The 27,198-nt window shown below is 43.5% G+C and overlaps 1 protein-coding gene across 1 annotated transcript; it reads right to left on the reverse strand.

Annotated features, from left to right (window-relative positions):
• Positions 1-26,666, reverse strand: SLC15A1 (solute carrier family 15 member 1). Its single transcript, XM_056329591.1, has 23 exons — positions 26,543-26,666; positions 23,025-23,053; positions 19,919-20,003; positions 19,682-19,823; positions 17,008-17,127; positions 16,738-16,837; positions 16,373-16,463; positions 14,339-14,422; positions 13,116-13,198; positions 12,033-12,119; positions 10,962-11,051; positions 9,636-9,680; positions 9,500-9,532; positions 9,277-9,365; positions 8,065-8,146; positions 6,587-6,709; positions 5,104-5,253; positions 4,642-4,691; positions 3,938-4,045; positions 3,709-3,805; positions 3,127-3,273; positions 2,175-2,282; positions 1-875 (listed from the first exon to the last, which is right to left on the reverse strand). Exons 1-23 carry the CDS (start codon positions 26,544-26,546, stop codon positions 687-689), a joined length of 2,136 nt encoding a protein of 711 aa, XP_056185566.1. The 5' UTR covers positions 26,547-26,666; the 3' UTR covers positions 1-686.
• Between the last annotated feature and the right edge of the window lie 532 nt (positions 26,667-27,198).

A 27,198-nucleotide genomic window follows, 5' to 3' on the forward strand; every position in this document is an offset into this window, starting at 1 on the left:
TTCTATTATTTTGGTACAACACAATTTTTATTGCTGTTCTGAACATCATTTGCCATTGTCTGTTTACCTGAGTGGAGACCTCATTAATATATTTAATTTAAAAACATCACAGGAGTTAAATGGGTAGTTAACAGGCACATAAAGCATTATATTACAACACGTGTTCCACATGGCAGTAATTTGGACATAGACAGCATTTTAACCCGAGCCATGCCAGAGCTTTGTTCCCATTATCCATAAAGAAGTACAAAAGAATTTAAGGCACATGTGACCTGCTGCTTTCAAGTAACAGTGAGGTTAAAGGGGTTAAGCAGACAGCTTGGCTTGTGATTAGTATTTCTTGGCAATACTTGTTTCTTTCATGATATAAAATTGAAATGCAGTATAAAAATACATCTTTTCACAGGGTCCAGTAGTGCAATCTCAGTATTTTAATGCTCTGGTATTTAAGCCTGAGGTACATTAAAAGTGCAAATTCTGCTGGAGTTTCTTCAGGAGACCATGTTCAGGAGACGAGAGACTAACCTTTTCCTTTTGCTTCCTAAGAGAGGCTGCATTTTAAGTTAAACAGTTTTTCTTAACTTCTCCCACGAGATATATTATCCAGAGGTGTTACTGATACCCCGATTCCTCTTAGTGCAGGGATAGTTAATGGAATTCCATAATTTACTCTTTGAATACACCTCTTACATCTGAGAGACAGCCTCAGCTTGGGTTTCATAGACATATTCGTCCTTTTTGACTTGTTCCTTTTCTTCCTCATCAAGTTGTGCTTCAATCTCATTTGGATCAGTATAGGTGTAAAAATAAGCCATGACAGCAAAAATGATACAAACTGCCAACAGCAAGGCAGCAAATAGTACATACTCTGCCCACTGTAAAAAAAAAAAGTTTAAGTTATCCATCAGTATTCATTCCTCAAAAGAGTTACACTATTTTACTGTTTGCAAGAAATGAAGTTAATCCAAAATGTGAAACTGAGCATACATAACAAGTGTCATATGACTTAAAGGATTAAGTATTAGGTGTATATAATACATATTTAAGCAACTCAGAATCGAGGCCTTTTCAGCACTTCTGTCTTCATTAAAGAGACAAAAGTTCTATAAATGCTGTAGAGTTCTACAATACCCTTTTCCTGGAGGCATGCAAATGGACCGAAAGACTGAAAAGGAAACTCAGCCCCTCCTTTTGGTCAGGTAATCTCACTTTAAACCAGGCTGGCAGTGATCCTGCTTTCACTTAGGTCAGCAGTAAAAAAAAAAATAAAAAAATTCTACTGACCACAAATCTGGGCAGAAATCAAGACCAGGAACTCCAGCTTCAGAGTGCTGCCTACTCCACCTGAAAAGTCTCAACAGCTTTGTTTCATGCTCTTTCTGGTTAATTTAGCTGAAAGCAGGACTGCCAGACCATTTGCAAAGCCAGGCTCTTCCCTCTCTCAGATACCATTTTGATTCATTAGGGAGTGCCACTAGTAGCCTAAGAGCATCCATCCAACTGCTCTTTGCCAGGAGAACCAAAGCTTTTATGCCCTAAAGAATAAGCTTTGAAACCAACAGCATCAAAAGGGAAGGCTGAGTTACACAGGTGAAGGTTCATTAGCAGTGAACAGAATTTTGGTAGGTTTTAAATCTCATTAGTCTAGAGTTTCAGCCCAGAAGTCTGCAGCCTTTCCACACTATGAGAAGTTATTGTAAAGATGCTAGAAATTGATTTTTGCAATCAAAGGACCCTGAGTTAAGAATGGCAAACAACAGATAAGGGAGGTAAAAAATACTTCCTCAAAGGTTTATTAAAGTTTAAGTTTTTGCCTGTGTGTGTACACATTCATACACCTGCTGGGGACAAAGACCAACAGAAACTTTAGAAGAGGCTCCAGGAGAACCCTGTTGTCACAGCCTTCAACACTGGTTTTAATCCAGATAGGTTATGAAGATTTATAACTCCATTACATACTCCAGTAAGATTATTCAGTCATGCAGTAGTTCTACAGCTGACTGGTACACTTGTAGCCAAAACTGACTTCCTATGTTCCAGTTATAAGTGCAAATCCAGCATTAATGCTGATGTTCAAAAGTTGTTGTGGATTATCAGCCATGACCTGTCCCCCAGGATTAGAGCTGCTTTCTCACAGTGTAATACAACAGCATGCTGATCGCTTGTGTGCGTACCTGCTCACTGAGTTTGGATGCTCCAGCCACGATAAGAACGATGATGTTACCGACAGCCACTGTCAGCAGCCATCCTGCCTGCAGCACTGCCTTCATATTAGAAGGAGCCTATAGAAGTAAGACACTCAAGTTTCAGTCAGATATTGCTATCACTTCTTTTCTGATGTTCACTGCATTCTTTGCATTATAACAAGCATTGGTTCTCACGGGGTGGGAGGATGATTTCTTGGTCGGTTGTTGTTGGTGGTTTTGTTTGGTTTTAATTAAAAATTGCTAGAGAACTGAGAAGGCCTGGAGAAGGCTTTGAGGAACAAGAGATGACCAGTACCAGCTGTAACAGCTTTTACTTCGTACACACTAGAGTAACTAACAGGCACGTTTTGCATGTCAGTAACACAAGGTACACATTAAATGAAGAAGTTGAGTGCATCATAGTCTAGCAAAACACATCTTACAACATTCCTGTCACTGTAGTTTATAGGCTCAGAATTAAGGGAAGAAATACACACAGCTAATAACATATTGGCGTTGGAAGACAAACGAATGAGAAGCGTATAATTAAACTGCTGCTAAAGACTGTGTGGAGGAAACTGGTGTGGAGATAAGGTATCAGTACTTGTTCCCTTTATATTTGAGGGCTCTCCAGTTCCGTTTTACAGCAGCGGTACAGTTCCACTTATTTTCAATGGAAAGTCACATGTGAGAAGGAGATTGCAGGCCTAGGGGTTCAAGTCTTCAAATGATGTAATTCAGGATAACCTCATGGAGAACACCGAATGCTAGTGAAACAAGGCCAACTTGCATCAGCCTATAGTCCTGCTAGGGAGCTCTGAAGGGCATAATTGTTCAGGCAAAGCAGCAATACAGAGCCACCACTTAAACAATAGATCACAGATCTTCATTTGTACCAGGATTCTTAACACAAATGAGAGCTCTGAAGAGCAAGACCTACCTGTGCGTAGGAAAACTCCAGCCCAGTGACAGAGAAGACTACTTCTGCACACGTAAGAATAAAATACTGAGGGATCTGCCAAGCCATATGAACTGTATTGGGTGGGATATCTTCAGAATACACTAAATTAAGAGTGTCTCCAATACACTAGAAATTAAAATAGTGCATTAGGAACAATGATAAGGAGTCTGTACACTAAAGGCACTCTAAGCAGTTTATATCACCTCTATAATCATATATGCACAAAGTTCTGGGTAAATAAGAAATACTGTGTATGAGGCATTGCATAACTAGTTAAAGTAGTAATTTGACCGCAGACTTCATGCAAATCCTTAGTGTCTAACAGGGCTAGAGATTTAAGGCTATTAGTAGTTAACATGAATTCTTGCATTATGTTATCATACCCATCATTATTTTTATAGTTAACAATGGTTTCATGTTCTGTTAAATATACCAAAATTCTATCATGTGTACAATTAAGGTCAAGAGGGATAATTCTACAGATGTTATTCTAATTAGGAAGAAAATATTGGCATGAAAAAGTAATTCTGTATTGTCCATCCAACAGCACTGGCAACTTACCTCATTAAGTACAATTGTATAGGCACTGCCAAATCCAAATGCCTTTGAAGTAACTGAACATTTGGCTGAATTTGTAATAACCGTAATGTTGTCATCTCTGAAAGAAAAAACACAGTTTAGACCACAGGTATAGACAACTGTGTGTATTATATAAAGTAAGAGTTCTATGTCCTTTTCCCAAGGAAAAGTGTCTCTTTAGTGGTTAAATTAGGGTAAGGAAAATGCTTACCTTCCTCCTGGAAAGAGTGTGTAATTACTGGCAGAAAAGGTCATCAGTGCTCCAAAAGAAGTGTCACCCATAGTGACATTAACAGTATCAGGAAAATTGTTTATTAACCTTTAAAATGCAAGGGTGATGAAATGCTAAACAAAATACTCGTAAGTCAAAGAATACAGGTTTTGCTTTTAATTATATACTGGCAGCATAATAAGGATCAGGTCTTCCCCTTTCATTTTTGAAAGAACTCTAGATTTCTTAAAGTGGGGCTAATGCAAAAAGCAAGCTAGACTCATGTCAGCCCACTGCCTGCTTAGGAGACTGTTAAAAGCAAGCCTCTACTACAACCAGCAACAAATGCATCTGCAAATGGGAGATGAAGAAAAGCAGAGAAGTAGTAGGATACTTTTTACTCAAGATTAAAAAGGATATATAGATATACAATCTGTGTTTGTCGTCTACGAAAAAAAAAGTCTAGACAACAGTGAAACATACACTTCCAATTCTAGCTAATTATACCCAAAGTATGCGTGAGATGGTTTAGATTAATTGTGCCCTAGAAATTCCTACACCCCCTAAACATCAAGTGAAGTGTCCAGAAAGTGCAGAGCTCCTACAGTATAGAAAACTATGTTAAGCAAGAAGAGTCCACCTAAGAGGCAGATTGAAAAGACAGTCACACTACTGCCAAAATTTAGGAATAAAACAAACTCTACCTGATGAGATTATTTCCTTCTTCCGGTTTTGATACGACATTGTCGAACAGCTGGAAGAAGAGACCATTATCAAGATACTTTGTTGGCGTCAGCGAACAGCTTAAATGCACTATTACGTAGCATGAGAATTAATAGAGGCTTCAGGGCGAGAGAGACTGCAGACGTTCCCTTTTAGGATCCTGCTAGGATAAATGTCTACTAGAAGACACTGTACAACCACACATTTAAGTCTTGTTTAAAGGGTAACTGTCAAGCTAAACACTAAATTGGTAATTCCACACCATCCTGCCCTGCTCTGCTGCTCTCTACAGTTCACCAGTCTCACTGGTACAGCAGAGACAGGGAGAGACAGAAAAGAAAAAGGGAACAGCTACCCAGAGCTTGTTCTCTCAGCTTCACACACCCCCCATGTAGACAGCTGTCAAGATATTAATGTATATCTTGGGAATTAATCAGACTTACCAATCGAGTAACAATATCAGTTGCAGTCTTTTTAACTCCAAGAGTGTGACGGTTTTCCCCTGGCAAGTTGAGAACTTCATCTTTAGTTTTATTTCCAGAAATTACTCTTAGTGATTGCAACTGAGAAGTCTCAAAAGTTATGTAGCCCGTCTACAAAGACAAACAAATTGCTATGAATTTCTATGCAACTGCATATTTGTCTGCATCTTTGATGGAGTATTATGGACTCAGGGCGGGGGTGGTCAGAAGTTTACACGTGTTACTTCTGAAGTGCCAGAGAACACAAGCATCTCCTCACTTTCATTTTTTGTTAGGTTTTCTACACAAAGCACCAGTTTCATGTGATCATTATTTTTTAATAATTTATTTTGTTACACAAGCTTCCAAGTAACATGAGCTTCCCACAAGCATTATGGAACAGCTGTTATATTTTCCTGTGTATTTCTTGCTCCAGATAAACTAGACTTACCACCAAGTAACATTCTGTTTAGCTACAGAAGCAGTACTAGCATAAGTTAAGATGCAGCATTTTCCACATAGCAATATCGCCTCAGAGAGGCAAGCGTAAGCTGCATCTTTATGGTTTCAGCATAATAGGAGTGACTGTTACTGGGATGTGTTTTAAATATTCTAAATACATTTCATCTGCAAAAAATACTTCAAACATTAATTAAAAAGTTCTTAAAACACTAAAATAACCCTTTTGTTTTATAGTATTATAATCCAGATATTTTGGATTATGAAATGCATTTTAAGATGTCTATAGTAGTGAGTGGAGCATTTTACACCCTTCATTTTCAGGTATGCACCATGGTTATATCAATACCACATCAGCATACAATTTGAGTGCCCTTATCTTCTCCTCACAGCTCAGTTCCCATTTCAGAGGAGAAACCCTGTTCCATCCTCCTCCAGGTTTGCCTCACATGGAAACAGGACTGCAGGCTATCAGAGAACACACCTCCTAATATCCATTATTAAAAATGTCCATCAGCTGCACTACATTTTCCTGTCAATAGGGCTATCAAAGTTGTGCTGTAGTAGAATCTGAAAAGATTCTTTGACAGAAAAATCTGAAGCTTAGTGTATGCGATGTAGCCACAGAAAAAGCTCCCTGTTCAAGTGATCACTCACAGTAAGAGCAGTGGCTTACTAGAGCTGAATGGACTTCTATTGAAATAAGGAGTGTTCTTGCTGTTAAGAAATGACACCTTTTTAGAGAGAGTGAAGTTTTCAATTAGTTCAAACTAACTATTAAGTTTCTTAAAAAAAAAAACTCACCAAACTAGTATACTTAGAAGATTGAAATAATTACCATTTCTTCGTTCACTGTGTTTTCAGTAATCATTCATTCCACAACACAAAAAAAAAAGTCTTTAAAACTAATAGAGGAAAACTAGAAAATAATCAGTTTGTTAAGAACTATCTTTACTTACTCTGTTAAATTTGTTTAACTTGCTATTCCCCATGTCCCCTTACTTACTGACTCCATAGGCTTTACAGTGACATTCTGAAGATGTCCAAACTCAACTGTTGCACCATCAGTACCTAGATTTACTATTTTGATTTGAGATTGCCCAGCGGCAGGGAAAACTGGAAGAGTTTTCTGTAGGACAGAAAAAAAAAAATCAGTGCCCTATCTTAAGTCACATGGAAAAAGTACTACATTTGCTGTGATCTTAATTATCTCATGATAAAGATTAGCGTTTTCCTGATGATCTGTGATTGTATGAGGGATGCGACTTCAATACTGGTGTTTGTTACTTCACAGCCAGGCATGGTTCCTCTTTGATCATGTCCTGCAGCATGCTGCCGAACTGCGAAGTGGCCTTGGTAGCAAGAAACGGGCTTTTCCCGCATCCTATGGCTGCCTGGGTTCCAAACTGGGAAGTTTGGTACCCCATTCTGACTCATTGCTCCCCAGCACTGCTGCAGCTGAACTGGACAGAAGCATATATAGGCACCGCCTTGTGTGATAGCCCAGAAAAACTGAACTCCACTTCCCACTAGATCTAACAACAAATGGCTTCTGTTCTCGTAGAGCATCAAGAGCTGCAAAGCTGCATCTGCTTTCCTCACTTCCTATACTTTTGTCTGCTTCAGTCTCTTTAGGTACATCATACAACAAAACCAGGCCCGTCTTTACCTTTCTGCAGGAGATTTTTGGGCAACAGTCTGGGAAGTTACCAGCCTTGATGAAACTTCTGCTCAATGCTAGTATATGTGCACGCACAGCTCTGCCCCTCTGAACACGGCATGCAGGAAGACAGCCTGAATGAGTCTATACCAGCTGAAGGCCAGACCCTTTACTGACAACTTCAAGTGGCAGAGTTGAGAGCATAAAGTTTGTTTCACTGCTGGACCCAGGCATGAAGGACAGAATTCCTCATTCCTAACTAAAGCTATTTAAGAGTGGAACATCTTGTCTTCATGCACCATGAAGGCATGCAAGCACCACTAGATAGCTCTTCAGATCTTGGGATGGTACGGATCACCTCCCAGAGATGTGACTGACAGTCCAGCTACAGGAGAAACCTTTATCTGGTTCAGGCATGACACCTCCCTTTGGGGCAAGGAGAGTTAGATGTGATGAATCCTGCCTTAGGCAGGTATTGTCTCTGCCGATGCTGCGATGTCACACTTCACCTCCAGTTTAAACATCAGAAGAGATCAGAGATATGGTTTCCAGCTTTTAATCTCAGTTTAGAGACCCGAGTTTGCCTTTTAACATGTGATTGATGTCAATCGCAGATGAGATGTTTTGCAGGATTGTGTTCATAACTAGTTAAATTATGCTGATCACACTATTGCAATATACTTCAGGTTTCCCTCCTTTCACTTCTGTACTCCTATGCTTGGTTTCATATTTAGGAATCTTGGCTTATTTTCCTCTTAAACACAGTTTGTTCTGTATTAACAACTAAATAATAATGGGAAATACTTGCATGTGGCTGAACTTACATCTATTTCCACTTGCACAAGGGCTGCAGCAACAAAAGCCAAAGATGCAAGGAACATACCGACAGTGATCTTCCTCAGGGGCCTAGTACAACAACAAAACATGTACGTGAGTGTTGAAACGAATATTAATTCAAGAGGTTCAGCTGTTAGTTGTTTCCTTTCCACAGTGGGAAACTCAAGTGGCCACAACTAGCACATTAACACCATTTGAAGGGCTGATGTTGTTACAGAAATCGTTCTGCTAAGCTGGGTACCTTTACATTCATAGTTATACTACCGGGAAATACGTCTTTCCTGCAGCACCGTAATAACCTGTTACTTGGCATCTGCTGGGCTTAAACATTGACCGAACATATTAGGTTTCTGCAGAAAAAGTCTGATCTGCAGGTAGAAAAAACCCCACAGCAATTCAGTATGGTTGTTAGCTTTAAAACAACAACGAGACTAGAAGTTATGCCTTTTTTAAAAGGGGGTAATCATCTTGTGTCTGTATTGCTATGTTCAAATCAAAATAATATTGAATAAAGAGGCAGGGAAATGTGTTGAATTAGGGGACATCTACTGACATTCAGCTACACTGTAAAGGTAAGTTTAAGGTAGATATTTTATTTATGGCATCGTTGGTCAGATATAGTGTCCACAAATGAATGACTGTTTCCAGCACAGCACATGCCCTCAATTTTTCATAAGTAGATGGAAAAACAGCATTGCATCTTAGCCCTATAAAAACTGTTTTAAGAACTTCTCCCTCTCCAACTTGCAACCACTAGCTGCTTCATTATCAACGGTTAAAATAATGTGCAAATCCCCTCTGAAGCTACACCTAGAAGTACCCAGCAAGCCAGACTCCTCACTGGGACTGAAGAGGAAACATATCTTGTCTCAGGTAGTATGTGTCTCAGCTTAACACTGAGGATTTATATCGTATTTCTACTTGGTATACTTTGGGAGGGAGAGGGAGCAGACTTGGTGGAAGTGGAAAACAATAAACAGCATTTCTTCTGCAATCAAAAGATTTTGCCCATAACTGGAAAATATTGTTACTTTACAAATAGGTTCTCACCTATTTCTTTAAAATATTAGCCCCATTAAATGCATTACTATTTTCTTCTTAGCTGAATGCTTGCTTTTGTTACATTATGGCTGGAAGAGCAGTTTAAAGAAACCACTAAAATGAGGCTCTGCTGAAGTCAGGCAAGTACATCAACTTACGTAAAATTGATCTTGCATTTCTTGATTAAAGGATAAACCACAGCATCTACAACTGGGACCATTACAATAATCAGGATGGGATTCACAGTCTGTTGAAGATGAACGTAAGAAGAGAAAAAAAGAAGTATTTTTCTAAAGTCTTTTCTTTTTTTTTTAAATGAAGGGCAATTTAATATATATACTATTTAGGAAGTACTTAGAATAGGCAGACAGATTACTGTACCTGCATTTGGTCTGGCTGAACCTTCATAAATCCCTGGTGAAGAAAAAATAAACAGATTTCAGTATTATGACAACAAATAAACCCAATCTGAACAGTAAATCTTAATAAAGAAAAAAAACAATGAAAAGTAACCTACAAAATCCCCATCCATTGTTGTGGCTTGCAGTGTCCATCTTGACCCCTTAACAAAAGAAGAGAAAGTTAAATGTCACAGTAAATCAATCTTCCAAAGTACCTCTTTAATTGTTTCTATAAGTAAATTGTTGGGGAAAAATACCCAGTACAATAAAAATACAGCCAGCTTGCTACAGGAGTATTCTTACCCTGCAATGTAAACATTTGAACTAGGTGATCCTTGTGGCCCATTTCACTTTATTTACTAGTTTTGTGAAATAGAGTGGAAAATAATTTAGATGCAGAGATTAGCTGGAGAGATGCCAGGGACATCCCATGCAGAGCACTGCCGTGTGCTGTGCACAGAAGCCACCCAAGCGCCTTTGTGCCGCCTGCCGGAGCCCGAGTGCCCCACACCACAGACTCATCCATCCTTCCTTCCCACAGCCCAGCAGCTCGCAGCCAAGCCAGGGCTGGACCTGCCTTGAGCCTTCTGCCCAGAAAACATGCCCAGAGCCTGGTCAAGCAGGGCTGACCAGCCTGAGCCCAGGGTGAGACAGGAACGTGCATCGCTGCATCTTTTACCTTTAGCCACCAGCGATGTACTGCCCAAGATATGTGTTATCACTCATGTAATGAGTATTTAGTGCTGAATTTCATAGCAAGGTTGCCTGGTTTTAACAGGTCATGCTGATAGCTACTGCTCACTCGTACTAGTCTTAAGCAGCACGATCTAGGCAACCTGGATCAAACTTCCTACAGTATCCTGCCTTGGATAATGCTTCCAAGCCCCTGGTTCTCCGAGACACCCTCCTGAAGTCATACTCCAGTACTTCACTATGAAATCCTGCTTTCAAGAGTCCTGAGCAGCCAGTCCACCAAGTGAATGAGAATCACAGGCTTATACTTCTGCTTTAAGGTGCGAGGTGTTTGTAACATGTTTGAGTGGTTAAGCAAACTGGCACTCCGGTAATTTCAGCCCTTGTTCTCCACAGCATTTACACTAGGACCCTACATTTCATCTCACAGATGACAGCAGAAGAAGCATTAAGAATACTTTTAAAATTACTGTTTTATCCTCTGAGTCGTGGTTGATAAAAGATTTGAAGAGGCCTCAGCCACTCAGTCAGTCCTGGGTACGTCCAGATAAACTGTTTCCCCTTTTCCCCTGGCTACAGAACATCCTGTACTAACATGACTCTGTAGCTATCCCTTTGCATTACAACCAGATCAAAGAATATGCAAAGAGTTGTTTTCCACCCTCTTATAGACACCTTATGTCTGGTGACCTCAGAGTATGTAAAGTGACATAGTACAGCTCTAATCACCACACCAATTTCTACTTTACCTGTTGGTCAAAAAGCGCCCAGAACATAGGGAGAGGAATATAAAGGAAAAGCACCTTCAACACCAGCTTGATCTGAGCAATCAGTCGTTTCTGCAGCAAAGAATTACACAAGAGGAATAATTGGTTAAAAAAAAAAAAAAAAGAGACAGTTGCAGACTACAGTTTGCAGTAGAGACATATCATGTGATGTTTACCCACATTCCAAACTTTTTCTTGCAGTTACTTCTGGTGATTTCTGTTAATAAGCACAAGGTCTGCTATGGGTGTGGGAAGGGCTACTGGTTAAAGGCGACACTGATACCAGAGACCCCTGTGCCTCTTGGCATGTATACCGATGGCAGCATGAGATCTAGCACTTAGCGTTGCGTTATTTTTCTAGGAAGGAGGTGTTTGAACAACAGGTACCTGAGGAATGCTTTGCACACATGAAAAATGCATATAGGCAAGAGGAAAAACAAAGGGGGCATGCTAAGGTTTGTGCTGCCTTTGACAAAAGGGCAGGGTGTGTAGGAGGCTAGGGATGTGATCAGGGACTGTGGGACAGAAGATTTTGAGAGTCATAGTAAGGAGTTTGTGCTGAGGCTGGGAGGATACAGCACAGTGTTCATCCACTTAAGCTGAAATTCCTAAGCATAATTCTGCAGTTTGATCCCAGGACAAGTGTTACGGTCCTGTGCATTAACCATGACAGTCAACACTATGTCCATTTTTCCCAGTATATTCTCCTGACAGAAAAAAATTTGACAAGGATAGCGCTTGCTAGTTTACCAACTCAAAAACTAATAGGTGTTTGTATTTGTTCAACAAGGGACCTAGTCTTTTCTTCACCTCCCTTGAATGTCCCTGGACAGCCTATGATCACACAGAGCACCAACTCACACAGCTCTGCTTTCTCCTTCAGGCGCTGGGGTGGTGACCTGCCAGGCCCACTGAGGTTTGGCCAGACCATTAGCTTGTGGATGATCGAGGCCCAAAACTATTTGCCCAGCACTTGAGGCAGTGAATCAGAGCCGACAGAGAGGCTGGGGATCAGGGGATGTCACAGCAGAGGAGCACTCACACAGTACTTACATCATACTTCTCACTCGCCCAGTCTAGCCAGTGCTCTCTCTTGGGGAACTCCTTGCTGCGATGCCGAAACCTGTTTTTGATGGCAAACTGAGAGGAGACGGAATTTTGTTTAATGGCACTACAAATATTTGTAAGTGCTATAAGCTGTTTTGTCATTAAAGATGACACTCCTGTTTGTAGCACTGAGAGGGTGCTAAAGGTGACTGGCTTCTCTTAAACTGCTCTAAACATCTAAGGGAATTGCATTTAAGGCCTCACACTGCGTATCCAGTGGAGTGTGCTCCTGGGGTTAGGTGAACCAGAGAGCTCGGAGTAGCTGCTCTCAATGTGGGTTGCTGTTAGGAACTTGAAGACGCACCTACTTCAGATTTACGTACCACAACAAACAGAAGAATCTCATATGCACAGGTTTTCAGAGCTGAACGGTACGTGTCACTATGAGAAGCTGCATCTTGTAAATATTCCTCATACCTTGACTGAACATACACAGATACAGTCCTGAAGAACTGCTAAGACTTTCTGCATGGAGTAACATGCAAGGCTGAGCCGGGCCTTAGGGGCAGCAGCACTCTGAGCAACAGCCAAAGTCTCATCCAGAGCTGTGGTTGTGGCAGTGCTTACAGGACAAGCAGTGGTCTGGGCTATAACAAGCTGGCAGATCTGCATGGAGAACGAAGTCAACCACAAATGACAAAATCCCTGATCTCAAAGCTGAGGCACTGCAAAGTTGGGACGTGCAGTGCTGGCCATACAGACTGAGCTCCCTTCCTTGCAGGCTTGCACTGACATGTCACCCCCCTGACCTCCCCATTATGAGGAAAGAATGATCCCCAGAAGCTGGAATAAGGTCTTACATATCACTGATACCTTGCTTTGTTTCCTTTGCATATAAATTAATCTAAAACCCAAGATGTAGATAAATAAAAAAGCAGCCTAAATCTGGAGGTATAAGAAGCCTTAGAAAAAAAGTAAAAAAGCTTTAGAGGCTTCCCTTGTATTGTAAGACATTTCCGATGTAGGCAAGTTCACTGAACAGTTTTAAAAATTGCTGCCAAGGTTTTTGGGAATACAAGTAATACTTACTCCAATGCATTTGGAAACTTGAATCATTATATTTCCTTGAGGTTGAACTTTCTTGTACATTCTACTTCCAGTTATGAACACAACTACAATATGCAAACAGAAACCAAAAGCAACTCAGTATTCATGGAAAATAGGGGCAAATAATTTGGTATGGAAACTGTAACAGTCAAGGAGTCGCATCAGGTGGGAATAAGCTTCCTAAGGAGCAGGGAAATTGCCTATTGGCCTGGCGTCATACAGTAAAATAAATCAAATTAATATCAGCAGGTTGCTTTTATTTAAGACAAAGGACTAAATCTGGAAATTCTTAGGGTAAGTCTTCAGTGGAACATTAGCTTAATTGAGGAATGGTCAAAACATAGACCACTTAGGACCTTGTCCCTGGCCTTGCTGTACCAGGTTAGAAAAGCTTTGCAGGCTCCTCTTCAGGAGCCCAGGCTGGTGCAGCTCACACCATGCAGGGACATGCGAGGCTCTGCCTGAACTGCAGGACTCACCGAGATGTCCTCAGCTCCCACACCCAGGCACGTTCCCAGGCATCACCCTCCTGCATACAGGGTGGGACACTGGCAAACCCCCGCAGCTGCCATCTGCCCTGGGTTGGGTGCACAGGCACGATGGGGTCACTGGTAGCTGCAGGTCCACCCTGGGTGGTGAAGGACCAGGACCACGAGGGATGCTGTGGTACATACTGACACCCCCTGGCTTCTTGGCCTTTGTACTGCAGCAGCAAGGCTCAGGGAGTGACCCACAGTGCAGCTAGTGAAGATGCAGGTGTTTGAGAAACACTGACACACCCGTATGGTGTTTCTGCAGTGCAGGGACAGTTACCTTATACTGTTTGCTACCCTGGACTACAGATAGTTTCCAAAACCCCCATTTTCTCTGGGTTCTCACTACATCCAAAAGACCTTGTCTATACAACTCAATAGTCCAAGAAATATAGACATTAAGTTACATAATGTGCAGAATTTAACGGTATACTTGTGCCTCTCCCCAGCCCCAATCTGTCTGTCCCAATACATCAGCCTCCCCTGCAGAAGTGAATACTTCAGATTAATCCACCCCACCTAAGAAAAAAGTTCAAATCAAGAACTGTGGAAACAATCAGGCATTGTTAGAGTTTGATAGCTGGAGATTTCTACCACTTTCATTATTCTGAGATCATTATCGTTTAATCATGTCTATAACTGAAGCAGCAAGATGAAAACAGTTCCACTTACCCAAGGAGATAGCCATGAGGGCAGCAGGAACACCAAAAGCTAGTGGGTAACATCGCTGTTTGCTGTGAATGCCACACTCTTGAGCTGAAGCATGAAACAGAATTGGATAAGAGTCCCAGTCAGCGCTGCCAGTATTTTACATGGGGTTTCTGCTCTCCATATTCATTGTTAACTCAGAGAGTGGGGGAAAAAAAACCCCAACGTCTCTGCTGACATTGTGGACAGAGTGGATGATCAGTATCCAACTTACCTTTTATTATTGGAAAGGGGAATTATATATCTCAAAAATATCACATAACAGTTAAGGTGGAAAGGGACCTCTAGAGGTCACCTGATCCAACCCTTCTGCTCAAGCAGGACCACCAACAGGTGTTTGCCCAGAACCATCTCTGAGGATGGAGACTCTACCACACCCTGGGCAACCTGTGCCAGTGCTTGATCACCTTCACTGTGATGAAGTGTTTCCTGATGTTCAGAGGGAACCTCCCGTGTTTCAGTTTGGGCCCATTGCCTCTGGTCCTGTCACTGGGCACCACTGGGCAGAGCCTGGCTCCGTCCTCTTTGCACCCTCCCTGCAGGTATTTATGTACATTGACGAGATCCCCCCGAGCCCTCTCTTCTCCAGGCTGAAGAGTCCCAGCTCCTTCAGCCTCTCCTCGTAGGAGATTTACATTTAGTTTTACACTAAGAAGTGAAGAATGCTACTGGAATGCACATCAAATGCACGTTCTTGGTGAGAAAGGAACTAGATTACTAGGGTTCTAGGACAAGTCCATAAACAAAGATTGAGTAGCATAGTAAATGTAGCTTGCTGAAAAAAAAAAAATAATTCTTAAACACCACACATGCCCTGCCCTGGCAGTAGTCAGTGATTTGACTTTATAGACTTCATGCATACACCCTGGAATGGTGCTCAGAGCGTGGACATAGCTACTAACGGGGAAAGGCAAAAGAAGAACAGAATTATTACCTTTTTCACCATACTTCCTCTAACATCCTCTAATCCTCAGGAGGATTAGAGCTTGATTTGAAAAAAAATAAAATTAGTTTGCTGCTAGTTAATGTCTGTCTTTATTCGTGTCAGCCTTTGGGTTAAACCTTTATAGGACATAATGGTATCACTTTCCTCAGCTGAATTTGTCTGTTTTTCCAAGACAGTTCTTACCCTGTATCAGCATGGAAGTAAACTGTCCATTGTGCCTTATGCACATCTTCTTCCAGCTTGGGAAAGGATAGAATTTGCATTAAGCAAACATCTAAAAATGCCTTTACACAGTCTGTTCCAGTCAAGAAACCCAAAGGCCAGAATTTCAGCCCAGTGCTTTAGGGTTATTCCAGAACTCACATGCTGTTTTCTTTCTTTTGAGAAAAACAGCTTTCCTCAAACTCCTGCCAAGCACATCCATATTGCACAGTCTGCGTAAGCTTGCCATGAAAATCCATACACATATGGATCAATGAATTGTTTAGAATCACACTATTACTTTTTTTATCTTCTACTTATAACTTTTTCATATCTTTAAAGGAGAACATTTTACTTTGTCACACAGAGAACATAATTTATTTTGTCACATGGGTAAACATCTTCTCATGTGCATAGATGCTTCTGTACTTTGCATGAGCACACTTTAGAATAGTCTCCACTTCCAGAGCAGAGGGCTCTCCCCACCTTCCATTCCCATCAAATAGCACATCTCTGTTGTGAGATGGTTTTGAAGGCATTGGAAGAGGTGCCACACTGGTACCTCCATGGAATTATGCATTAGGCATAGAAGTTGATGGCTTCAGCATGTCTCTTCAGATCTAGTACTTCTGATGCTAAAGACAATTCAGATCTTGAACTGGCTTGTTTTTTGACAGTACCTCATGGCTGAGAAGTTGAATGACATACACAGAGACTTTAAAGATCATCTGCCAGATAACTCCACAAGGTGTCAAAGAACAGACCATTCATTTAAACCTAACTGTACTGTAATCCAGCACTCGTCCTTTACTGATGCCTACCTGCTTTAGAAACAAAAGGTGTGGCCTTACCTCTGAGAATTGGGGTGATTATAGTAGATAGGAGACTGCCAGCATTAATGGACAAATAAAAGATAGAGAAGAATCTAGTTCTTTGTTTTTCCTGCAGGAGAGGGGAAAAAAAAAAAACAAAAACACACAAAAGCAAAAAGATGTTTAGGAAGGATTAGCCAGAACCACATTGATCAGCCTGGATTGAGCAATCAGCAGCTCTGTTTGCACAGTTCAAGACAAATAGTTATCTAAGCTCTTTCTTCAGCTACTCAGGAAACGCTGCAGTAATGCACATGTCTAAATATGTGTATTATTAGAGTGTCAGAATAGTTAAGCATTAGTAAGGGTCTCTGTATGATTGATAGTCTGAAAGACATTGTTACCTGATCATCCTCAAACTGATCTCCACCAAATGCTGACACACAAGGTTTGATCCCACCAGTACCAAGTGCAATGAGGATTAAGCCAATCATGGACAGAGCACTGGAACAAAGTACAAAAGAGAAATAGAAGAAAGTCACTTTGCTTTCTTACTTAGAATGTACATAGGAGACTGATTGCGAGACAGTTGAAATTCAAGTAGTGCAAATTTAAGGCTTAAGCTGTCCCACCCTTTATCAACCTGGAAAAAACTCATGTACAAGGCAACTCACATGTGCAACGATACATTATCGGGAAAGCCATCCCAGTTGTGATCGGTCAGGTCATTTATAGAGCTCACAGACATGACTGCTTGCCCAATTGTATAGACAATAGACAGGGAGACAATTGTCCTGGTAAAGACAGAAGATAAATTTTTAGATATATTCACACCATTACACACATGCATACAGACACAGATAATGCTGACTTTTTGTTCATTCAAAGATGCTTAGTAAAGAAGCATAATTAACAGATGACAAGATAGACTCAACTTATCACAAGCTACTGTCCCCATACCTCTGTCACAGTATTTCTGTACTATTTTATTATTATTTTAGCAAGCTTTGTTTAATTAAGCAAGGCAAGATGAGAAATGTAGATATCACCACACCATGAGATATTTAAAAATCTTCAGTGGTTGCCTTTTTAATAACCAACTCAAGAATGTAATTATCATATTCCATATATGGTGAAGTTCAAATGAACTGCTGTACAACAGCAAAGTATGCAGTTTACACTGATTTTAATACTGTTTAAACATCCTTTGTTTTTATATTTTACCTGCAAGGAGTAAAAAAAAAAACAAAACCCAAAATATCTGCTTTAGGCATGGGAACTCCCCAAAGTACTGTTGTGAACAACTGTATTACCCCACACACAGCTGTGAGCATACCAACATCCTGATATCTTGAAACTCAGATCAGAGAAGCACCAAAAAGGACAGACTGAAGGCTTTCCTCTGCCAGGAGGTGCCCAGGAAGTATTATCACTCCCCACCCCCATGCCTTTATGGTCCACTCCTCTTTATGTAAGAATATACTCCATTCTAGCTTTGTTGGAGCTTAGAGTACATGACTGTAATTTAATCCACGTTCATCCTCTCCCTTGGCTGAGGCTCCATTCCACAGGCACAGACCCAGATCTCCAGTCTGGAGGAAAAGCAGAAGTGGGGTGCAGCGATGTGAAATTATTTAAAACTCTAAGTTTGCAGCAGCAGAAGTTCCAAACCTAGTGTGGCCCATGACAATGAAGGGCAAGGCTCAAGGACCTAGGACAATCAGAATCTGTTGGATAAAAGCAAGAGATCCGTATAGCAAGCTTGGAGCACCCTGATACCAGAGGGACAGAGGAAGCACCACTCTCCATTGACCAGTTTTTGACTTTAGAACAAGGTTTCTCTGACTGAAAAATGCTCTTCCCTGTAGTAGGGTAAAAACCCACACAACATGAGGCAACAGTGAATTTGCTATTTAGTAGAAAAATTAGAAATTCTTTCTTAATAGCGATTCCATAGAGTTACTTGACAACTTGGGAGAAAGTTTCCAATTGAAGTTAAACCCGAGCTGAGCAGGAAAGAAGCCTCTGGTTTTTAGCTGTGAGGCTCATAAGCATGCTGGGAAGACACCACTTACATCGTTGGCACTGCACAGATAGTACCCAATTAAGAAAAAGGTGATTTCTGTACTGTTTTCCTCAAGAACCTCACACCTAACATGAGCAGGTCCCAGCATGTTCCTTGGCAGACACTACGCAAATTACATGGGCTGTAGAAGATTTGAGTCTCCCCCATAAAGTCCTTAACAGTGCTTGGGTAACCTCCTCCTCTTGTCATCATAGATTTTTTTTAAAATTAAATACTATTTAAGCCTTCCTCATGGAACCTTGCTCTATCTTAGAGCTTTTCCAAAAGCATTTTTTTCTTGTCAAGCTTAGAGTTCCAGTTTCAAGCCCTGAGCCATCCTACTGAGCTCCTGTTAAGGGCCTGGTGGCCAAGGGCTTGTGGCACTGGTGTACACAAGTTCAAGAGGGAAGGGAATACAAGGTCAGCAGGGCTTTATCTTTATAAACCGGGTAAAAGCCAAAATAGATATTTAAAAAAAAAAAAAAGAGCATACCATCTAAACAAGTGACTATGCAATGTATTTAGGCTACAGTCTGCCAGATATCCAGCTACTTGCAATGAGTAGATCTGCACTGATCAGACCAGCTCCCCCAGAGCACACCTGAAAGTGGTTGCAGCCCTGGGCTCCCAGAGGCTGCCAACACAGTAGAAGACCAGGCTGTTGGAAATAATTTGGTTACATTTCAAAGCCCTTCATTCAGTGGTACTTCTCCAAGCACCTAGTGCACAGGTAAAAACCCAGAATTCATCCCTGAGAGAAAGAGTTGCAACTCATTAAGAACTCCTACAGAGCTGTCAAGTCAATCATGGAATACTTTAGAACATATTCTAAGTCCCAGTTAATACCAGATGACACAGCATTTCACTATTTCATTGACCACCTGCAACAGGTAAAGAGGCAGTCCAATGTAATTATAACCTCCAGTATCTATTTTCACAACATGGTAAACACTTCCCTCAGTGTAGCTTACATTTTGCCCAGATGCGAGGAAAAACATGCACCATACTTGGAAAGCAAGCTACTACCCTTAACCAATTAGAGAACCGTAGCATTTGTTAACTCATAGGGCAGTTTCAGGTCTGAGCTAAATCAATTAAAACCTCAAGATTTTGAGAGGGGGGGGGGGGAACCAAAACAAAACCCCACCCACAAACAATCCTGGAGTAGCCAGCACCAGCTCTGAAGCTGTTGTTCTGAGCTGCTGCTTGAGGTGATGGTTTAAGTAACACTGATCTCAGGTGAGCTTTCCTGATTTTGGGTTGTCTTCAGAGGAAGGACTCACTTAAACTTCCCCAGCCAAGAGTCCGCAATGAGCGCTCCAAGGATCGGTGTCAAGTAGCACAGAGCGACAAACGTGTGGTAGATGGCTGTAGACAAGTTGTCATCCCATTGCAGGAAATATTTGAAATACAGAACTAGCACCGCTGTAGGAAGAACAACAAAAAGAACAGGTTACAAACCAAAGTCAGGGCTGGGTAAGCAGTAATCCACATGCGGAGACGCAGGACACAGCACATACCTCGCATGCCATAGTAGGAGAACCTCTCACAGAACTCATTGATGATGATGAAGAAGATGCTCAAGGGGTAGCCAAAGCAGCTTGGCTGGAGACAAGAGACATACAGTGTGAGCTCAGAGCTGTGCAACAGACTAACATTGCTCACTGCGACCCGCAAGCTTGAGGAAGCTCAGTGCAGACTCCGTGGGGGCAGGTAGGTACCCAGGGGTTAGGAGGCTGCATGGGCTTCTGTGGAATGACACTGATTTACCTGAACCAAGAGGCAATTCTTACTTTCCCCTCTTGGTCCCCAGAGCTCCACGCACTTATCTGCCTGTTGCAAAAGATCTTTAACAATACTATATTTGACCTTCAAGCATTGCACCATGAACATTTGAAGTCTTCAGCATCTAATCCTTAGAGCAATCTTGACTGGTACGAAAAAAATAAAGTCAAAAGCCAATGTTTTTTAAAAAACTCAAAACCCAGACCTAACAAAAAAACCTCACTATGCTAAACCCCCACAGCACACCAGTTAGAAGCCCGGGGCTATTTTTAAATGGCTCCAGTTCACATAAATAAACCTTTAAATATTTTAGTTAAATATCTTGGGAAAGCTCCCCATCCTTACAAATATTCTGCTATATGAAGAATCCTTCATTTCTTCAGACTTGCTGATAGAACTGACTTCACTCCTAACCTAAAATGGCATGGCCAGATTTACTGAGCCTTCACCTACTGCAATAGGCATCTCCACAGGCACCATCATGCAGCTTGTGATGTGCCTCTTGCCACGGAGACACAGGGAATAAAAGCACCCATCAGGTACAAATCCGGCATGAACAGCAGAATTGGGAATTTAACCTCTGATTGCCTGCTTTTCTTACTGAATGAATACATGGGATCATTTCTATTAAAACTACTAAGAATGCAAGTTGAACATTAACTTTTCTTTTTACCTCTTTTTATGGGTTTGGTCCTGCAAGTTGCAAAATCAGACTTTTAATAAGCCTTAGAACATCCCAGGGGTAAAACAGTTATGAAACTTAAGTATGGACAAGAAAAAGATAAATAGCATTGTTTGTCTTCATGTTGTGAAGCCTTAGGAATTAAATCCATCTGTATTCCAAGTGAGACAGGAGGAAAAAAAAAAGTTAACTTTGCAGATCAAAAGGAAAGAAGCCTTATGTGGGAAAATCCTGCCTGACATCCTGACATGATTAAGTTGGAGAGCCTGCATCTCCAGCAAAGCCTCAATGAACAACACAACACTGTGAGACTTGTGTGCTACAACATGCTTTTTGTTAATACTGCAAGAGAAACGAAAATAAGAGAGTGGTGAGAGTATTGCTGACTTAATCATGAGTATGTCCAAGCAGCCTGAACAGCCCTGATCTTTGGTACCAGCTGAAGCAAGTATACAGTGCACACCTCGCCCGTGGTTTGATAAGCAGGCTTCACTGACAGAGCCCGACTTCAGCCGGGGCAAGTGCCAGGTGGGACTCACCTAGCTTCAGAGCAACCAGAATCTGAGGCCTTAATAAAAACATGTCACTCAATTTATCACATCCTCCATGGCCAGAATTAAGTGTCTCCAAAGGAAGACCATCCTTAGATAAAATTCACTTGAAGGTGCCCATTTCCCTCAGGTGAAGATACCAGGAGCTCTCAAAGACTAGCCCCAACTTGGCTGCAGCTTTTGCTGGACTGGTGTTCGTATGGAAGAATGCTACCCAGCCCTGTAAATGTTCCTGCTCCCAAGGAGATGGATAGAGAACCACACCATGAAGGCTTGGCTCAGCATCCCTTTGATACACTCCAATGGTTTTGATCTCAGCAGTTGTCAGGTTAGGCCCCAGTGCAGTAACCCACACTGCATGACTGGTTTCTGCCAGTGTAACTGGGTGTAACCCAGCTGGGGAGGAGAGAACATCCCCGTCCGAAGCAGAACAAACCCTTCCCTGCCTGTGGCCTGCCTACAGAGAAAAAAGGGACAGGGCAGTCCTGGCCCAGGGGGTGGTGGTACCCATCCCCACCAGAACTTCACAAAACCTCTACTAAAAGCTTTTTGATGTTCTTGGGATTCTCACAACCCTCCCTAGTGTTCGGCCACCACACCACCCAACAGCTCATTGTTTAAGAACGTGTTACGTGCTGATGTGGGGAGGCAACCAGCTTCCACCGAGGCTGTGGATCTGTTTTAAGCTGCTAGTGCTTATGTGCCCGGCAGAGCCATCCTGCACTCACATGCCAGCACAGCAGCCACTGGTGGGTTTTTGAGCTGGTGGAGAGCTGGCTGAACAGGAACAGGGGCATGCAGGAGAAGCTACAGGGCCTTTGCCAAGATAAAGACCCTCCTTTGTTTTGTCCAAGATGCTACAAAAGCAAGAAGAGAATAAGCAGTTATGCCTTGATAATATATGACTTATATTGTTCTTGTTTTGCACTATACTGTCCTCTTAAACCTCTATTGTGTTATACACAAGCACACACACATTTACTTCAACATTTTCTGTTGTGATCCCCATTGGCCAGGAAGCACTGGATCTGCCACTGAAGAGGTAACCTGGAGGTCACATTTTCTAACACTCTCTGTAACCTTCCCCTGCCCTGGGGATGCCACCACCCCGCTGTACAGCTTTGACTTTGGCTGCTGAGGAAGCCGCTAATCTGTGGGAAAGCTGTGGTGAAAGTCTGTGGGGTAAAACCTTGTGCGATAAGAAAAGCAAAGGCAGAGATAGGGTTGCTGAGGCAGGCGTCATTAATGGTTCAAAGATTCGAGAGGAAGAACTAACACCAAAATGTAAGAGTCCTAAGGGAGAGCTGGTGGATGATGACAACCCAGCCACACACAGAGTGGGCTCCAGGGACACGTCTCCTCCCAATGATGTCTGCTCAGCCAGCAAAGGTTCTTCAGACATTTCAGCAGGGTGGTGAGCACACTAACGCTTAGCTGGGATTTAATAAGCTACCAGGCTGCTTTATGTGTTGGCCAACAACTCATTATTTTCTACTTTTAACGTATGTTTATAGAACATTTTTTTTTGCACACTGCTAAAGTTACCCAAACAACATAACCCAAGGAGAGTCAGTATAACAACTTTTTATAAGAGAAAACAATACTTACCGATATGCCCTTACTCTTACTTTTTGCAGCTGTGGAGGGGAAAAAAAAAAACAACACACAAGTTAATGGAAACTACTAAGTAACATTCTTTTAAAGCCACTGGAAGACATGGGAAAAGTTCAACTCAAAACAAATGATGAAACACAAACATAGTATTGTTCAGGATGAGTAAGTCTTCAGTTTGTTAAAGGGGGACTTTTCATGGTACAAGAAGGTTATTAGGAAAAGCTTCACTCGATAGCATTGTTTTTCAGGCTATGCATACAGTGCCAGGGAAAAAACAAAAAAGAACTGTTGGGACAAAGAAACCCATCCTACTATGACTGCTCACCACACATCGTTCAAGGCGGTGGCAGCCCACCCCTACCCCCCACAGAAGGCAAATCCTGTTTCTACTCACTCTCAGGGTTGTCATCTTAATGGCAAGTCAAGAGTAAGGAACAGACTCGGGATGCCCTGCCAGGGGTGGATGCCAAGTCCTGAAAAGGGACAAACTTGCCATAGCTCAGACTTAAAGAGGGCCGAATACATGGCCTGACGGAGTGATCCACATTAGCAGCCAGTCTCACAACCTGGAGATTGACCCAGGAAAGCCTTGAAGCACAGGAGGGGTCCCGCTGAGGTCAGCAAGAGTAGACAGCTGCTTGCAGCCCTGAAGTCACTTCCAGCTGCTCCCGGCAGGTTCGCTACCCCTGGCAGCCCTCCAGGCAGTGTCCTGCAGGGCTTGCTTGGCTCAGGGGACAGGCTCAAAGGCTGAGCTTGCACCGTGTCAGATAAAGGCCCTGTGCCCACATAGTGGATGTCAGCATTTCCTACAAAACCACATGAGCGAGTTCATTATCATTAAGATAAGACCAAGTACATGATGTGAACTTTGAAATCCGTGCTTGCAAATGAAGTGTGCCCATAATAGATGGCAAACATTTTTCTTATAGACAAGATCATTATTTAGTCCATAGTTCACAACAGATGAAAACAGCTGACAGCAACACTATAGTGCTTGACACGATACTAAATAAAGTCACTCTTAAAAATTTTAAAAATTTATCTGATTCTTTCCTTCAATGCCATGGACAACTGTTTTCACAGCAGAGAGTAGTATTCTACAGGTAATTCAAGAATACATTTTTCTTAGAAAACAAGTAACATCCAGAAAGTGCTAACACTTCAGGGTACAGGCAGATATCAGAGCCATTAAAGCTATTAGTCATGTTCCTTACACCACTCGTGAGCAGATATTCTGAAGGATTCCAAGGCATTAGTGATACTCAAGGACTTGTTGTGAAGATAGTGTATTTCCACTGGTTGGCCTTTCCAGCACATGTGCATCATACTGCTAGTTTTTCATAACACATACAGGGAACATCAGTTTGAACAGCTTATGCCTGCCTGTTAGCCAAGTCTTGAGGAAAAAAAATAATAATAAAAAAAAAAAAATCAAGGAACTTGTAGCTGGTTGGGTTTTCCTTTCCAGAGGATAAAAGTGTCACCTCTGCAAGAAACCCTATACAGAAGACGTCACTTTTGCAAGAAACCCTATACAGAAGACGTCACGGAGGCTTTTTTTCCTCAGACAACATTGACTGACTTCAGTGTTTAAGAGAGAGACTTACTTCTCAGCCATTTTGACTTTATGCCTCTACACTCCTTTTACAGGGACAGTCAGGAAACTCCCTGTGGCATTAAAACCAACATTTCAACACAGGCACCTGAACTGACTGACTGAGGGACTTCACTGTCAGGCAGCTCTGGAGTTAGACCTATAAAAGCACAGCACACCCAGCATTTTGCAGCAATTTCAGTCACGAATCTGGGGTTTGCTAGTGGCATGTTGGAGCAGTCCCTCTTTTGGGCAACCCTCGGTACTTCTCATTCTCTCCCCACAAAGAACGACCTGCAGAACTGATCATTTTCACCACAAAATACAGAAGAGCTTTGCATTTTTCAAAATAAAGCTCCAAAAAATTATACACTTTGTATTCCCTTAAGATACCAAGTATTTTTGAGCAATGTAAAGACAGCAGCTACTCAGTTCTTGGCTTGAACACTAAATCTACATAGTTATTTATTGGTGGGTCACTGCATCCTTCCACACTTGCAGGAAAGGTGGGGAGCAGGCTTATGGCTCTGACCCCTTCTCCCACAGCTCCCACCAGTACGGTTCCCTGCAGTCACGGAGATGCTGTAGCTCTTGTCGCTCATGGTCCACGTCACAAGATGGGAGCGCATTGCCTTGCTCCCTGCAGCCATCACCGCAACTTTGCCTGGTTGAAATACTTCATGTCTGTGGCCAGGCTAAATCTGTACGCGACCATGCTGTCACCTAGGATGTTCTTGGCTGCAGAGGGAGTCTGTTCTCCTGCCGGCTGACTGACTCTGGCACAACCCAAGCCTCTTGCCTCTGCTCCTTGGAGCTGCCTCACAGCACCTGCACAAGGATGCTGCTGCCATCAGGACAAACACCACCAGGAGTCCCTGCTTCACACCTCGCTCTTCCAGAAAGACACTGGTGCAAAACAGTCAAAGCAAATATAAAGCAGCAAAACTGACATTACATGAGTAGTTCCAGCTGCATGGGGCTTCTCCCTTCCCAGCACCATCACCATTTTCCCGGCTAGCTGCCCAAGGCAGTGAGACCCTGGTGCCTCTCTGGGCAGCAGCGCTGCCAAGCTTTGCCTGCTCATAACTACAGTTGCCTGTCCCCAGAGCACAGATGTCCTGGTGAAGATGCAATGGTACTTTCTGAGGGGGGCTTTGATACCTCAGGTTCCTCCCCTACACAAGACAAGGTTTCCTCAGCTCAGGAATTGCTTTCTAGGAGAGGCACGCCAACGTGCTCAGACACTGCAGGACCAAGGGTCCAGCAAAGGGCAATGGAGAGCTACTCCCCAGAGAAGCATCATTCGTGCCTTTGCTACTCTGTATTCCAGTTTAGACACAAACTAATCTTTGGGATTAGCTAGCTAAACTGGCTCTGCCCTTATGTGAATCTTCCAGATGTGTTTCTATATATTTAAAAAACACTAATTAGGTCAACCCTAGGTAAACACTCTTGTGAAAAAGCGTTATTTAATAGCCGTGAGAAACACCACATTCGAGTTGTGCTAGGATTTCCAATTTCCACATCCCTTAAAAGTTCAAGATCCGCCTTACCAGCGAGGGGTTCAGCCCGGAGGGGCCGCCGAGGCCAAGGCAACAGCTCGGCTCTCACCGGGGCGCCGGGGCAGGTTCCCGCAGGCTTGGCCGCGGCGCTGCCGGGGGGTGAGCGGCCCCGCAGGCACCGGGCTGGGGCAGCGGCGGGGGGGGCGGCCCGGGGAGCCGAAGGCACCCGCTGTCACTCAGACCCGGCACCGAGCAGCAGAGCCAGCCCCGGGGAGCCGGGACCCCTCGGCCATGCCACCAGCTCTCCGCCGGCTGCTCACAGCCCAGCCCACCGGCTCAGGGGGAGGCGGCCCGAGGGTCCCCCCGGTGCCCGGCCCGGCCGGGGGCACCCCGCCCTCCCTGCCCACCGCACCTACCCATGCTGCCGGCGCGATCCCGGCGAGGCGCTCGGGGAAGGAAGGAGGATGCCGGGGGCGACCGGGCTTTAAGGGCGGCCCGGGGGCCCCGCCCGGCCCCAGCCGCTCCGGGGCGGTGCCGCCGGCCGGGGCAGCGCAGGTGGCGGCGCGGGGCGGGGAGGGGGCGCGGGGGGCGTATCGCCGGGGCAGCCGCGGCCGGGCCCACCCGCCGGTTGCGCCCCCTGCTGCGGCAGCGCAGCGCGCCGGGAGGGCTCCGAGAGCCGCCCCGCCGCCGCCCGCTCCCCCTCCGGCTTTTAAGCGGGGAGCGGGGCTTTCCGCGGGGTTTCGGGGTTTTTCCCTTCTGTGACTATGAGGGAGCCCAGAGCCGAGGCCACCAGCTGCACGGAGCGCTGCGCAGGGCTAAGGTCACGCCATGTCCCTCCGATGTCAACGGCACGATGGAAAACGGGCAGCTCTGCCTCCTTCCCGCCTCTCAAGCCAGAAACCCGGAGCTTTTCCCAGCTGCTGCTGCTGCTGCCAGCCGGGAGAGACAGCAGCGGTTTGCCGCCTGGCACTCAGCCTCTGGTGATGATGGACCTGCGGCTCCCAGGAGCTGGTGCTTCTGAGAGGTTGCCCAGAGAGGCTGTGGATGCCTCATCCTTGGAAGTGTCAAGGCC

The sequence above is a fragment of the Falco biarmicus genome, chromosome 2, assembly GCF_023638135.1.
Source record: "Falco biarmicus isolate bFalBia1 chromosome 2, bFalBia1.pri, whole genome shotgun sequence".
Lineage (NCBI taxonomy): Eukaryota > Metazoa > Chordata > Aves > Falconiformes > Falconidae > Falco > Falco biarmicus.

Coding starts and splice junctions, on each gene's coding strand:
- SLC15A1 (XM_056329591.1), bottom strand. Junction 19,824..19,918: donor CTCCTACTATGGCATGCGAG/GTATGTGCTGTG, acceptor TTCTTCCTACAG/CGGTGCTAGTTCTGTATTTC. Junction 9,681..10,961: donor GGGCGCTTTTTGACCAACAG/GTAAAGTAGAAA, acceptor TCTTTTGTTAAG/GGGTCAAGATGGACACTGCA.